The 16,495-nt window shown below is 25.6% G+C and overlaps 1 protein-coding gene across 1 annotated transcript; it reads left to right on the forward strand.

Moving 5' to 3' along the window:
• The first annotated feature begins 4,540 nt into the window (after positions 1–4,540).
• On the forward strand, positions 4,541–9,891 carry LOC113554513. Its single transcript, XM_026958396.1, has 10 exons — positions 4,541–4,840; positions 5,428–5,595; positions 5,664–5,888; positions 7,576–7,776; positions 7,839–8,021; positions 8,084–8,263; positions 8,882–9,071; positions 9,131–9,252; positions 9,325–9,475; positions 9,740–9,891. Exons 1-10 carry the CDS (start codon positions 4,778–4,780, stop codon positions 9,889–9,891), a joined length of 1,635 nt encoding a protein of 544 aa, XP_026814197.1. The 5' UTR covers positions 4,541–4,777.
• The last annotated feature ends 6,604 nt before the right edge of the window (positions 9,892–16,495 follow it).

Consider the following 16,495-nt stretch of genomic DNA (forward strand, 5'->3'; position numbering starts at 1 on the left):
TATTAATGTATAATAAACTAAATTATCAATATTTTTTTGTAAATGAATGGTAACCAAAACTTGTTTTCATCCAAATGGGTAAAAAAAATATTGTATTAAAAACTAATAGTTAATATTTGTTTACAAATAAATAAGTTCCGTTTATATGTTATTACATGATTCTTCTACAATTAATGAAAAATTAAAAAATATATTTACAGTATATCTTTTTCATTACCTGTTTAATTTAATACCTAAAATGCTGCATATAACTTTTGACAATTTTAAACCCAAAAAATGATGAATTGAAAAAGTACACATAAATAATTAAGTGAAAAACAAAATAATTCCACTCAAATACTCAAATAAAGAACATAACCAACATTTAAAATAATATATAAGAATAATAAATTCTTAAGAAAGCCTATTAGTAAATACTTAAAACGAAACTTTATTTAACGTCTTAATATTTAAAATGTATTAATCTACAAGTTATTACAGGTTACAACCCACTATTGTTTATTATAATAATTGAACGTATTAAATTATTAAAATTAAATTTAGAAAAAAAAATGTTGGATCTAAAACTATTTTATAATTATATAAGTACTATGGTTTGTTTTCTAACGCTTTTGCTTTTTCCAGACGCGTGATAAAATCGTTAAAATAAAAAAAATGCCGTTCATTTTTCTTTCCATAATATTATTTAAAATTATGTATTATTAGACAAAACAAACGCGTGTGTATACAATGTAGCGTAAAAAAAAGCCTCGAAAACTGCATAAACGAAACTAAAGCAATATCGCACAAACAAAAACGCACAAGACTTACTTTAATTTCCGGTATTTTTGTTTGGTGTCGATGACGTTAACTTGTTTCTGGTCGTTAGTCGACCCGTACTTAGTGTTTCGAAACACTCCCTTGGTCTTGCCGATTGTTTTTGTCAAGCTACTTCTCTCGTCCAACATCTCAGCCGATTTATTCAAACTGTACGTGTGTAAAATCAAACAAATAAATCCGCGCCTAGGCCGAATGTGCGCTCAACAAATGATGATTGCGAACTACACGCGGCGACCTCAACACACCGGTTCTTATATTGTTATGAAATGTATATCGATGGTACAGAGCACACCGTCCGACCCGCACCATCTCCCACCGCCCTTATAACCAACACACTCGGCACTACACGGTTTTCACCGACTTACAATATTTCAGTGGATAACTGGAACAAAATGCTTTATTTTATAGCTAATACTCTCGATCTAAACGATGAAGAACATAATAAAATCAAGAGTTATTTTTTCATCGCTTATTATAATTATTAGTCGACAATATATTATAGGTAATATTATTTTACCTACTCAAACCAATATTATTGTTTCTAACGTTTCTAGACGCGCGCGCTACAATGATAATACTATTTTATTTTATTAAAACAGAAATACTATTACATTTATATAGTCAATTAATACAAATATTATGTAAAAGTAAGAACAAGAAGCCCCGTTTATATGATTAGTACACATATATAATTGGTTATTTTTTCACTTTTTTTGATAAAAATATTATTATTGTTTAACTGTCATTATTACGTGTCGAAAAGCATTTACATACATAACGCATTTAATTATAATATATTCCTTAACAAAATACAACTCCAATTACGTACTGTAATCTTCACAATAACACATCATTCAAATGTATTAGAAATCTAGATAACCAGTTTATTAATCAAATAAGGTAACAATGATTTATATGTTTGTCAGTTATGATTTTAATTTATTTTATTTTATTGAATATATTTTAATACAAAATTAATGATTATTGAAAAATGAGAAACTCGGGTTTCTTCACTATATACATCATATACAGTTTATGGGGTAATCGTCATAACTAAGTAAATACACTATTTTTTTTTTTTTGTTCTATTAATTATTGTTATCGAGTTTATCCATTGGAGATAAAATTATTTCAAAATTAAATAAATGGAATTTTTTGTTATTATATAGTAAGTATATGTACAATATACCTACACATACCTAAATATTTATCTGCGTACTTCCTTATAATTGAAATACTTAAAAACAATAGCGGAACCCCTTCAGTCGAAATATATAACCAAGCATATTATATTACTTTTCGGTCAATGCATCAATTCATTACGTAATTATTCGTTAAAACATCGGTACCCATTTGGTTCAATACTATAATATTAAGTGTAACTAAACAAAATATCAAGAATTTATACATTTTTAACAGTATTATTTCATGATGATAATAATTAATAATTATTATTCGTCTAAATAGTATTATAAATTCAATAGTATTATTAACTAGGGCAGTGCTGCAACAATTTATACGATATACTGTTTTAAGTATATAAGTACCTATAGCAAAAAATGAAAGCAAGTCTCGAACTCTAAAATTGTTTACATCGCACAAACTCTAAATTATCTTCAAGGCTGCACGACCATTATCTGTAGGAAAACCTAAAAGTTAAGTTACAAAAATCATTGAAAAAAATTAAAAATTAAATCTTTTATGCTTGACGCTTTTTACCTAAAAAAATATCACAGAAAAAAATAAAAACATTCCTATTTATTAGTTTTTGGCGGTTGTTATTATTAGTTGAAAAATACATAATTAAATTGAAAATAGATAAACCGATTGGGCTTATTTTTTTCTTGATAATCTAAATACAATTTTTATAGAAAGAAAAATTGAAAGTTGTCTTGAAATTTTAAAAAACTGAAAGTGCTTTTTTAATGAGATTTTTATATAACTTACAACCGTATGCGTGTGTTTGCTAAAATTTGGCATACACGTAGAGTAATGATGGCAATAATACTCTAACTAATTTAACTATAAAATATAAAAATTGTTCATAGCTAGATTATATCAAATAATCACTATAAATTTGGATAAAATGTGCAAATTTGACAACCATTATTGTTCAATCAGATATTGTAATTTCTTGTCTCTTTTTTCCTCAAAAATGATAAGTGAATCACCCTCTTCATTTTTAATTCGTTTGTAATTTTGGATACAAAATTAAAATTATTTTCTTATAGGTAGGTACAAATTTCAAAAACTAAATAATTTATAACTAAGATTATATACAACAATGAATATAATACATTTGTTCATTTAAATCAAAATAAATATTAAGTGTCTATGTCCTATATATTATATAGATTTTTAATAAAAATTGTATAATAAAATTTAAAAAAATTAAACATTTGGTACGAAATAATAATTACCTATATCTTTGATAATCTTATATACTACCTACCTATATATTTATATTATATAGGTTTATAGAACAAATACTATTATTTAAACTTTTGTAATATGAAATACTTAAGTTATTGTAAAATATATTTCATATTTATTTTATTAAGCAAAACAATATTATAAACAAAATTCAAATACAGAATATCCCAAAAAGAACAGTTTTTTTAAAATAGCTAAAAAAAACTTTATTTTTCAAAAAATTACAAAAAAAGGATATATACAGTTTCAATATCACATCCGGTTTATGTATGAAAAATAATATTGTTTGATTTTCCTCCACTAGCTTGTTGACAGGCCAGTCTGGTCGAGAAAATTAACAATAACTACCTCTCAGTTCCCTCTGGTGAGTTTCACGAGGATACCTTAAACTATCCGGGGCTTTTGAGATCAATAGTTGAACCAGTGTTTTCGAATTTTTATTAACCGACGAATCAATAACACACTGAGAGCAACATCACGTCCGAGTAAGATTCGAAGTCACTTTCGTTATAGATTGATAAAAGGTCTCAACAACCAACACGCGTGTTTCAATTGACATCCGATCCATGGTGATACTTGGAAAAACCTGATTACACAACAACAAACCGAAATTACATTAGATAAAAAAATGATAATAACATAAAAACAAAAAAATAGTTACCGATTTAAAAAAAAAGGTGTTATTCTTTTTGGGACACTTTGTACATACTGAAAATTAATAACTCAATTTATTAAAATAAACACACACGAACATCAAATATCAAACGTTTTAATAATCAAAAAGTAAAAATCTAAACATATTATAAATGCGTAGTACTTATATAATATATCTACCAATCTTTAAAACTTAATATAGAAATATATAATTCCTATTTGTTTGCTAATTTAGAAGACTATTTAAAAAAGGGGGATTCAATATTTAAAATGCTCGATGAGAAATATTAGTACATAATATCGAGATTTTTTGTAATAAAATATTAAGATAATCAGATTTAGTGTGAACTTTTTTAATAGTATGGTAAATATGGTGTCATAAATTATTCTTATCGATTATTTTGTTTTTGTTCAGTTATATAACCAACAAGATCAATTATGATTATCTATACATAGGTATAATTGTACGAATAACAATGTCTTACTTATATATATTCATTAGAATTTTGTGTTCATTAAAAATGTATACGTACAACGGTATTGAACTCCTATTATATCAGTTTATTTTTCAAGCAAATCGTAAACGATTAATAATCTAATATTCTTATCATAATGATAAAGCCCCCAAGTTGCCGGGGTTACGGCGTTGGTTCAAAGCACGGTGTCATATAAACGACCACGCCATTAGAAATATTATAACGTGTGTTTAACTCACTATACCTACACATTATGCAATAGTAACATAATTGTTATATAAGTAAAACAAAGCAAGCAGCTAATGCAAAAACTATCGGTTGTACTATTTTTTTTTACCATTTCATAACAATTATTATAACACTTACAATAAAAACCAAAATTGTACATAATAACCATGGTAAGTAGGACTGGTCTTTATGCCAGCGTAGTGAAGGATGATTTCAAAGATATAAATCAGGTAATGTTATAATAATTATTTATACAAATTACTCAGTATTAATGCGCTCCACTTATCGAATGAGCATAATTTCTGTAAATTATTTTAAAATAAATAAGTTAAGATTTTTTTAATGTACCTACTAAAACCATTTAAGTATTTAACTAAAAACGTATGTTTAAATAATACTTTAATTTATGTTATTATTAACGATTACATACATCGCATTTCGTTAAAATAATATGCAATGATAAATTAAAGTATTTAAATTCAAAAAAATGGCCATATAAAAAAATTTACATATCCCTTTTAATATTATACTATTATCTTATAAACTAATATGATATTATAAATAAATTATAAATTTACAGTTGATTATTAATAAAAATAACTAAATTGCCTATACAAACCGCCGTTTTTCCTTTTTGTATTTGTAGGTACGCAATATTTTTAATAAGCCACTATTAATTAACGTGCAACGTGTGTTACTACTGTAATAGTAATAAATATTTAAATTATTCAGAGTACTGCTGAAAGTTTTAAAATTTTATTTAATGATGCCGTAATCTATGAATAATGTGAAGTTTTGTTCAATTGTTAAAATGTAGAAAGATGAAACAATTAATATTACCGGAGTATCATGCAATCCAGCGCCAATTGTATTAAAACCATTAGCCTCGTTGTATAATCCATATCCATATGGTTGTTCAGTGTTGTGCAATCATCCGCTGGATAGCGAAATTAAAGATCTTGTAAAAAAAGCTAAGGACGCTTTGGTAATTTAAAATAACTTATAAATTATAGAAATAGGATAATAAGCCTTTCTATTTTGCTTATTTTGCAGGCCTTGGACCCTAAGTCACCCCATCGCTATCCTGACGTTGATGAAATTAACATTATCGTACCAGAAGAGCTGTTCAGAAAATATACAGAAACAGATTCCAGAGCAACTAGTCCAATGCCTACAGTCGTACAAAAAAAAAGCCCAGCTGAATTAGAAATAGACAAATCTAAACTTGTATTAGATTTAAATCGAAGTAGAAGTCAACAGTCATCGATAAAATTTTCGGTTAGACCAAGCTGAGTGAGATAATAATATTAAGTAAATATTTTTAAAAAATGAGAAGAATAAATCATAAATATTATAGTATATAATGATCTATTAAAATAAAAAGCTAAAATAAGCTTGAGAAGTCGCTCTACTATAAATCTATAAAATACAGAACGATTTACCAAATGGGCTCGGTCTCTTTCTTTCTTCTTTTTTTCAAATGAAAACCCCCTTTTCCACTATACATTTTTTAGTGGATAATTTTTCTAAATATTTTAATCATAAAAATCCAAATTCAAACTACCTAGTAGTTTTTAAATTATTTAATTTTGTGCATTAAGGATTGATAGGTCCGTAATTTTGGGTTTAAAATAAATGAGGACTACGGTAACTAGAACATTTTAGTAAATCACCTTGTACAGTAGGTTTCAAGTGTACCTCGTCATCGAATAGGTTACTATCATGAAGGTAATAAATTTGAGTTTAATGTTAATTCATTGCATACAAAATTCAGTTTTTAAGGTGGATACAAAATCTAAGCTACTTATTTTGTATAATTTATTAATATAATTATATAACTGTAAGTAATACAATAGGAAGAACTTATTTTTAACAAAAACATTGCATATATCCATAATAATTGTTATAATATTTTATCAAATATTATTTTTTTCTACTATAATTACTGTTAATAACAACATACCGTAGAACGTTGAGTCTACGATATCAGTTAACCATGTCTTCACCCGTAGTATAAATAATTTAAAATTAATCTATATATATTATTCAAAAAATGCATTTATATATATATAATTGAAAAAAGTTTCAAATTCCTACAATTATATTTTTTGAATTACATTAAAATATTAAATTAAAAATCGTTATTTTGATATTTTTAAATTACTATTTATAAGAACAACTTGTGACAAATATTGTAAGTTAATGTTTATAAAGTACCTAAGGTTTATACCATACCCGATCACAAGCATTAGAAATATCAAGGAAGACCCTTGAACAGTGTTATTTTTGTTCTAAGGAAGTGGCAATTTTTTCAGTAATTCAGTGGATTTTTAAAACTGTATTGTGACGGAAGCGTAGTTTTTGGAAGTACATTTTTTTAATTTATAAACAAAAATTTTATGAATACAAAACTATGATTTCAAATATCTAGAAGGATCTTTTTTATATAAAAGATGCAAACTATTTTGTAAATTATATTAAATTGTCTATAAAATGATAATATGACAAAAATATAGTCTCTAAAAATATAAAATCAATGTTGTCAAAAACTAGTTATTGCATAATTGTATTTAACCATCTTTTCGAATTATTTATAAGCATGTTCTGTACAATACTTTTTATAATTAATTACCTAATTTAAAGTACTTATATTTTTATCTAAGCGTATCATTTAAAATATAAATGTTACGCCACACACATGTGTATAATAATATATTTAATTAATTAAAATTATTGTTTATTCTTAGCGTGTTTGATGTTCTCGATTTCTCACTAAACATATTTTAACATTTAATTTCATTAACTGTAAAAAAAACTTCCGTTTAATCTATATAAGTAGTGTAATAATGTACATTATCAATAAAGTAATTTTTAGATTGTATTTTTAAAAAAAAAAAATTATTTATTTTTTAATAAATCCTTACAATCCTATAGATGTATCATGTATGTTTAAAACTTATTTTAGGGTGTTGTGGGTCAAGATTTTTGCGAAGCGTTTTCTTTATGCCATGGTTCTGTACTTCATATTCCACATTATTTTCGTCCAAATTATACAACTAATATTTTAGAACGAAAAATAGAAGTTAAAAAAGAAGTATTTAAAAAAAGGCCTCGACATAAAATCACTATTACAGAAAAACAAGCAGACAACATCGCCGATAATTTGGTGAGTACCTACTTAATTATTAATAAATAAAGTCCACTCTCCATGATTTAGTTTTTTCTTAGCGGCATTTAGATTTACCTGGTGCTTATGATGTGCAAAAAGATACAGAAGAAAACAAAGAAGTTACTTGGAGAAGAGGAAAACCTATTAAACCAGGAAAAAAGAGCAAAAAAAAATCGGAGAAAAAAAAATCAGGACAAAATAATAAAGAATTTAAAGGAGTCCAAGACTCATTAGAGACTCAAGTCATTATAATTTTTAACATGATGCATTTTATAAAACTACAATATTTTGGTTCAATTAACAGGTTTCTACAATAAATCAAAATTCATTGAATGGTAGTATAACTGCAGAAAATGATACACTAAAAAGTGAAGAAGAGATTAATGAAGAACCAAAAACAAGTTCATTCATAGACATAGATATCTTAAAAGAGCTTCAAAGAGAATTGTACTTACTTGACGTTGAAAATGAATTTGATGTGAAGGTTAAAATATAATTTTGATATCATTAATATTAAATATGAATTTTAAATTCTCAAAATTAAATTTATTTTAAAGTACTATGAATAATATTACATTTTACCAGTTAAAATGATAAAACATTAAATGTTAAAATGTTTTAGAATATAAAATACATATATTCAATACAATTTTGATAACCCTAGTCCATATACTATGTCTTGCATCGTTCAACCTACAAATATATTTATAATAATATATTCTTTTGTTAAAATTACACATTATTCCAAAATCCAAACACAGTTTATTTACTTTATATAAATTGAGTGATTATTTTATTGAATAACAGTCATTATTTTAAAATCTATTAACGTTTTTGAAAATATTTTTCTTGCATGATTTCTAGTCAAAATAAAACATTCTTAAAATAATATTATCAAAAATGTTAACATATTTTAAAATAATAACTGTTCTTTGATAAAAGTATCATTCTATATAAAATGTATATATAATAAAATATAAATTACACAATTAATTTATGTTATTACATAGAATCAAAAACTTATCAATAATTTTAAAATATAAAAATTATTCAAAAAATAATAGCATGATTTAAATATTCATATTGTAAATTATTTTTTTAGAAACACATGGCATTACAAGAAGCATTCAAAATGAAACCAATATTAATCAATCAAGAAGTTAATGATGAGCTAGATGCATTAAAACGTAAACTAGGAGTGAATACAGAAGTAATGTTACCAGGTTTACCAAGAACATTTTCTAGAAAAAACATAAGATTCGAACTACCTTTAGACAGAAAAAGCTTAAAAGGTATTAGTCAATTGTGTAATTAAAATAATATGTATAATATGCAGTCATGTATATTTCAGATATGACACCGTTAGATTATTTGAGAAGTAATACAAGTATCATTGGGAGTTGTTTAGTCATTTATTCAAGAGTTTTTGAAAAATATAACACAAACTCGGAGACAAGAACGATCAATGAAAATGTAAATGATAATTTCACAATAGTAAAAACATAACATTAAATATATTATTCTAATCACTATTAAACTTATTAGAAACTCATACCTGCACTAGGCGAAGTGATGGGTAGACAATTTTCTAACCAGGAAGCAATAGATTTACATCAGATGATTGGATGGTCAAATGGTCAAATTCTGACATACCGTGAATGGTGTGGTTTGTGCGGTGCAGCAGAACGTCTTATAGGTAAATTTATTTATTTATTTCTATGAAAATGTTAAACATAACTTAAGTTTTTAATTAATTTGGTACTATTTGTTTTTATTTTATAACTATAATAAAGCAGATACCTACCTACTCATTTGTATTCATATTATATTTTCAAAATATAATTAAGGTTAAATATTAAAAAATCTTTTATTTAAAATATTCTGTATTATAATTCAGTTATTTTCATGCCAACATAAAACACTCGACTGATAAAATTACTTACGAAAAATAATTTTACAGGACATCGTTTTGTTCCCCAGCCATTGAGTAAAGCCCAAGATCCCTGTAACGAAGTGGAAAACGCTGATTTCGCATTATTGGACAGATGGCTTCAAGATTTATCACCAAATAGTTTATTGTATAAATTATTAACTCTAATAAAAAACACGTAAAATATTTAAATTTTATTACTTTTCAATAAAACTTCGTAATGTTTACTTTATTAATTTTCCCTGTGTTCAAAATAATTTCGTTAATTAATGTAAGTATATTATATCCACCATTATAATTGGTCCATTAATATTAAACTTAAATTGTAGCCGATTTTCTATTAATAAGACGATTTTATTACATTCGTGTTATTTGTGAGGTATTTTCTGAAGCCAGAGGACATGCCTTACATAATAAAAAAATATACTTAATGTATTATTTTATAAGTAGAGTATTATATACAAATATAAAAACAAAAATAATAATATATTATTATCATAACTGGTCTATATCATCAAATTAAATTAAATTAACTCTTCTCGCTCCAAATTATTAAATGCATACTAACACGCTTATTCTAATTTTTTTTCTTATGCTATTCGTTAACGCTTATTTATTATTTTATTTCAAACTTAAAACATATTTTCACGAATAATGCAAGCTTTATAAAAGATAAGTAAGTAAAAGATATATACATAATTTAAAAAATGTTAAAAGATTTAAAACTTTTATTTTGGTTATCACATGAGTAGTTGTTTATTTTAAATTTGACCTATTTTTTATGGGTTTTGAAAAGTAATAGCAAAATTAAAATAATTTAATTTTAAATTATGAGTTTATTGACTTTAATGCGTTCATAGATATGATGTACTGTCTTTATATATATATATATATATATATATTTTAATATTTACACAAATGTTACTTAAGCTCGTTTTAGTTGAAAAAAATATATTGTATAGTGAAAAGAAATTGAATATTTAATACGATTTTACATTTCACTATACTATTTAAAAATAAAACTTTATAAAAGACAAAATATCTAAGTTTTATCTAAAGTCTATTTTGTATGTACAATTAATACTTGCGATTAACCTTGAACTAGATGCAGGTGCTTAAAGAAAAAATTGAAAGTTTTTCTTTCTTGAAAGTACATTGGGTACAATTACGTTTCGCTTTCACTTAGTTCAATATTAGTGGTACATTATTATTTTAAATTTGAAAGCAGTGATAAATTGATAAATATTCAAATCAAAGCGAAATTTCAAGCAGTGTTAAATCACTTATGCTGAGATTCCTTTAAAATATTTTGATTATTGTGAATATTTCATAATATACTGAAAATATCAAGTTAATCTATAAAATAATAGTTATGGCTTAAATAACTTATAATATTAATTAATTAATTGAATAAATCATTGTACATACTATATTATACACTGATTTACAGAAGTAAGTAAATTTGAATTTACTTTCACTTGTTAATTAATCCATTTTATTATATAGTTCTCAATGAAGTGTTTTAATTTGATTTAGAGCTTATACGTTTATTTTTACTATGTTACGTAACTTGTATGTATACAAATAAATTAACCAACAAATAAAAATAATTGTTCTCAAATCAAATAATATTTTAAAGTATTAAATAAAAAACTTTTAAAAATCTATTATTTTAATAGTTTTTTAAGAATCCTTGATTTTTCACTTAGTTTACAGTAGAAAAATAATCATAAATATAAAATTAAAATACTTATTATTTTATTATAATATTTTTTATATACTAAGTAATATGATATATAATAAGATAAATGCTATAAGTATAATCATAATACACATATATAACATTTACAATTAAGTTTTCTAATTCTTTTTAAAAAATGAACTAAAAATAATATTCTAATAAATGTTCAAAATATAATTATTTTGATTAGAATAATGAAAAAAAGATATTACTATATTAGGTTAGGGGTACTTATGTACATGTAATATAAATTTTTAAATAATTTTAAAACCTATTTAATGCAAGATGAAATGTAGGACAGCTTAAATTATGGTACAGACATTGTTTAATGAAAGTGCATCAATACATGACAAATCAGAACCGAGACGTGAAAACTAATTTTTGAATTTAGTCCTAATGGAGGAAATTATAGAACTGATTAATAGATGATTATTAAAATCGCATAAGACACCTCCCTTGTTGAAGATAATACAGGATACAAAAAAGTCTACTATTGAGATCCAATTTGAAAGAGACAAAGAATGATTACTGATTAGATAGTACATTATGGGTAGTAAACAGCCTAGAGTATAGGCGTTTAGCACGATTACAGAGCAACAGACCTTTAATGGATATGGAATTAGAGGCAAATTTCCCGATATGCAGAGTAAGCAGAAACCAAGAACGACCAAATTTAGGAAGTGCAAATTTTTTAGTACTACATATAATAAAATATATCATTCATATAAAAAGATAAAAAATAGAAAAGTTATTTAAGATTTTTTTTTATATTTCGATCTTGCAATAAATGTTGGAACAATGTAAAAACCTATTTTATAGTATTCATAATAATTTATAGTGAAATAATTCGTAAAAATAAACCAAAATGTACAAAATATTTATTTAAACGATTTTGAAGATAATAATTTTCAAAATTAATGCATTCATCTCCAACCCCAACTTAAAGACAAATATAATATGACTAAATAATAATAATAATAATGACTTAATTTCCCCAAATGGATCTGAGTATTTTATAATTGATATTTAGAATATTTTGAAGAGAGTATTATAACTTGTTTACTTATAATAGGGGTAGTAAATTTCCAATACCTATAGTCGTAAAAATGTATGCATGCTTCTACATAGAACACAAACGTATTTACATTAATTAATCATGTGTATTAATTTATAACTTATAATAAAAACCTATTTTTAAAAATAAGCAAAACAATAGGAATATTTTAGATTATTAAAGTGACATAACTAATAAATGTTTAAAAAAAATTGTATTTTATTTGTTGTAACATGCAAACACATACAAGGCACAATGGCACGTTACCTATTTTTACAAATTAATAATTTTTACAAGTATTAAAAGTAGGCAATATACATATATATGCATATATATTATTCATTATACTATAAATGTTTGGTAAGCATTAAAAATACCAATAAAAAACTTATGTCTAAAATATGAACATCTCAATTAAACAAAAATACCTAAGACGTTCTATGTACTGTAATACAGTGCGTACACTATACACGTGTAAGCCATCAATTGTTTTTAAATCATAATATGTTTCAGCTTTAAGTATAACAATTAATTTTGAATGTATAATCAAATTATGATAAAACTATTCACATTCACACTAAATCAAATCACAATAATAGTATAGCTATTGCTACAATCTATAACCATACCTGCCATAACATATTATGTTTGTATTATACTATTATAGACTTATAGTTGAACAATAATATAATATGTTCTGCTTCTAAAATACAAAAATATATTATTATAACATACTAGTATACTGTATACTACTTAAGAGGACGCCATACCCACATGGGTTGTCTCTGTTTTACTAACGTATATATCATAACAAATTTTCTTTCAGCAGAATACATTTTGTGACGTTAGTTTTAATATTAGAGTAAATTTATCCATTATTAAATTTAAAGCTAAGAATATTATATAAAAAATGTCATATGTTTCTATTGATATTATTATTTTAAAGAGAGTTACATCTATGTAAAATACAAAAACTTTAAAATGTTCAAAAATCACTTTGAAATGATAATATCAATAAAATCATGTGTCATTGTCTAGATAATATTCTTAGCTTAAAATTTGATAATAGGTAAATGTACTCTAATATTAGAACTAACGTCACAAAATATATTCTGTTGAAAGAAAATTTGTTATGATATGTATTATGTACGTTAGTAAAACAGAGACTACACAGCGGGTATGGCGTCCTCTTAATAATGTTAAACTACAGTATTATAAGTTATTTTCTAATATTTGATCATTCATAATTATCATTACTCATTGTAATCCACGAAATATCAAACAATTATAATGTCAAATAAAACATATAGATTATTGTAATGAATACAAACAACAAACTGTTTCATACTCTTGTCATGCATAGTAGATATTATGTAATTATATCATATCATTGATATTTTATCTGAAAATTACTGTAAAGAATGCACGAATTATATTATAAATTATGACTTTAATATTTAATTATATAGTTATGATCAGTATATATATATATGATATAGATATAGCATATTCAATTATCATGTACGATGACGGATGAACACTATTATTAGAATAGTTAATACTTTCACAGTATATGACATATGTAACCTCATATTAAATTTCAAACCTAAACTATGAAAATTGATTATTTTACAAAATAATTTACAAATATTCATGATTTTGACAAATTTTATTTAAATTTGACTTCAAAATCGTGCCTAAGAATTTTTAATATTTTTTAAATTTCAAAAATAACAGCAAAGTCACAACCTGACTACCGACTACGTTCTGATTTCCGAAATTTTGGATCTAGTTAACTTGTATAAGCCCTAAAAGGAAAATTCTAGACTTAACATGTACCTATTACAAATAGATATTTCTAAGGTAAGGTTGCGATGTTTAAACAGAATCACGTTTCGTGTATCTATAACGACTATAACCAACCCGGTTTAAGCCCTGAAATAGACATATATTTAAAATCAGAACATTTACTACTAATAAAAATATTAGCGTAGGTATATTTTATTACCCAAAAAGAAAGAACAAAACGTTTAATCTCTAATTTATTCAGACCACGGTTTAAAACTCTCGGTGTCTCAGAACTAGGACTATTAGTCTACTCTATGTGGTAGCTATCTATGTAAGAACATTTTAAGACAGATCAAAATTAATTTTTATTATTGTTATTTCTATAATATATACCACAATGTATTTGTCATAAATGTTATCCTTATTAATTGCATACATTAAAATATAACACCGTGTTATTTAATCTATATTTGTATATTGTATATATAATATATACATCTACAATATACATACATATTTATACTAACACCGTAATTTATATAAAAAAAAAAAAAACCGACGTTTTCAAAAATAAATAAATACACTTTACGTGTAGTGATGATACTATTATAAATTATAAATTATAATATAGCAGCCACATTAATCGACGTGTATGTCGTTTGCGTCGATAATAATATTATTACTGCAATGGGGCTGGCGAAAGACGGTAGACGCGTGGGTGAATTTAAATACCGTTCAATTGACTTTCAGGCCGTAACAGCGGACACCCCCTACGCGACTTTCGATGGCGGGAACTTGGCGCGCGTCTTGACGTTTTCTCACTCGCAAGCTCGTACTCCGTCATAACAAGACCATCACTATATATGTAGACATAACTTACACTGTTTAATATGATATAACACTGATACGCGACACCGTTTAATATTATTGAACTATTATGAGGGCATCAGTATGATGTATGAAGATGTCGGATGTCCCGATTTTCAAAAAATATCCCATTCATTAGTCTGTTGGTCGTTGAATCTTTTATTTTGGATATTTTGGCCGTGGTTTTTATTCCTATTATTACTATTTACTATACACGTCGTGGTCAATATTATATTTTAAAAATATGTAGATTAGTAGTTTTAATCTATTTATAAAATAATAACTTGAACCTAGTGCGCCGGTATAACGTAAGGCCAGTTATTGTTCCGTTTGAGTTTGAAAATTGATTAGCTAATCGGCAAACAAATGTTAATCCTCGATTAAATTTCTGATTAAACTCGTTATAATAACAGTCAACAACTAGTAATAATTATAATAATAAATATAAAAAATACGATTTTTTTTTTTTGAAAAATCGCAGTAGGTACAACTTACTACCGTATATAAAAATTAATTACTTACAGTAATATAAATGTATAATAATAATCAATACAAAATATCATTTCAAATATAATCTAAAAGAATGTTCAAAACTGTTTCAAATTATATGCTTAGTAGTTTAGTAGTAACTCCCAGCTCACTAAACGAAATAAAATTCGGACTGATTCCAAAAACTGGAAAACATAATGTATAACACGTGAGACTATACAATATACAAATCTCAGTCGGTATCAACCGTCGAAGTATCCAAATTATTTCGAACGCTACACAAAAAGTCGATATAACCGCGGGCAAAGCAGTAGCTGTTATTGGTCGATAGTGGCAGAGGCCGTCGCGCCGCGATAAGTACTATATTGTCTATATTACTATTACTACCATAAGCACAGAACAGTACGATGCTATAAGTTTAATGGTTTTATAATGTTGCACAGCGGCATTCGGTAACCATCATTAACCACTCGCTAACCGCACGTCATTTTAACAGGTACACATTCCGCGGTGCATTCCGATCCGATTGCCACTATCGCAAATGCGCGAACACGTCCCCTCCTCCGTCTGTCGCCACACCGTCATTGACATAATGATAATAATAATAATATTATTGCGGTTTTTGCGTATGCGCACTGCACTATTGCCAACTGCAACTACTACCACTACAACTCCGTAATATTATGTTCTGTGATACTACTACTACAACTACACTATAAACATTATAATTCGTCGGAAGTATTCGGAACCACCTCTACCACCCACCGACGTCACGCGATTCTACTCGCGTCCCGTTCATCGAAAATATTCTACGTGTGTCCGTGTGTGCGCCCGCCATCCAGTGACT

Source organism: Rhopalosiphum maidis, chromosome 2, assembly GCF_003676215.2.
Source record: "Rhopalosiphum maidis isolate BTI-1 chromosome 2, ASM367621v3, whole genome shotgun sequence".
Taxonomy (NCBI): Eukaryota; Metazoa; Arthropoda; class Insecta; order Hemiptera; family Aphididae; genus Rhopalosiphum; species Rhopalosiphum maidis.

Bases quoted from the DNA above. Each gene is read 5' to 3' on its own strand.
- LOC113554513 (XM_026958396.1), top strand. From the start codon at position 4,778: ATGGTAAGTAGGACTGGTCTTTATGCCAGCGTAGTGAAGGATGATTTC. The intron at 4,841-5,427 runs GTAATGTTATAA...GTTAAAATGTAG, and splicing joins ATTTCAAAGATATAAATCAG to AAAGATGAAACAATTAATAT. The intron at 9,253-9,324 runs GTAAATGATAAT...TAAACTTATTAG, and splicing joins CAAGAACGATCAATGAAAAT to AAACTCATACCTGCACTAGG.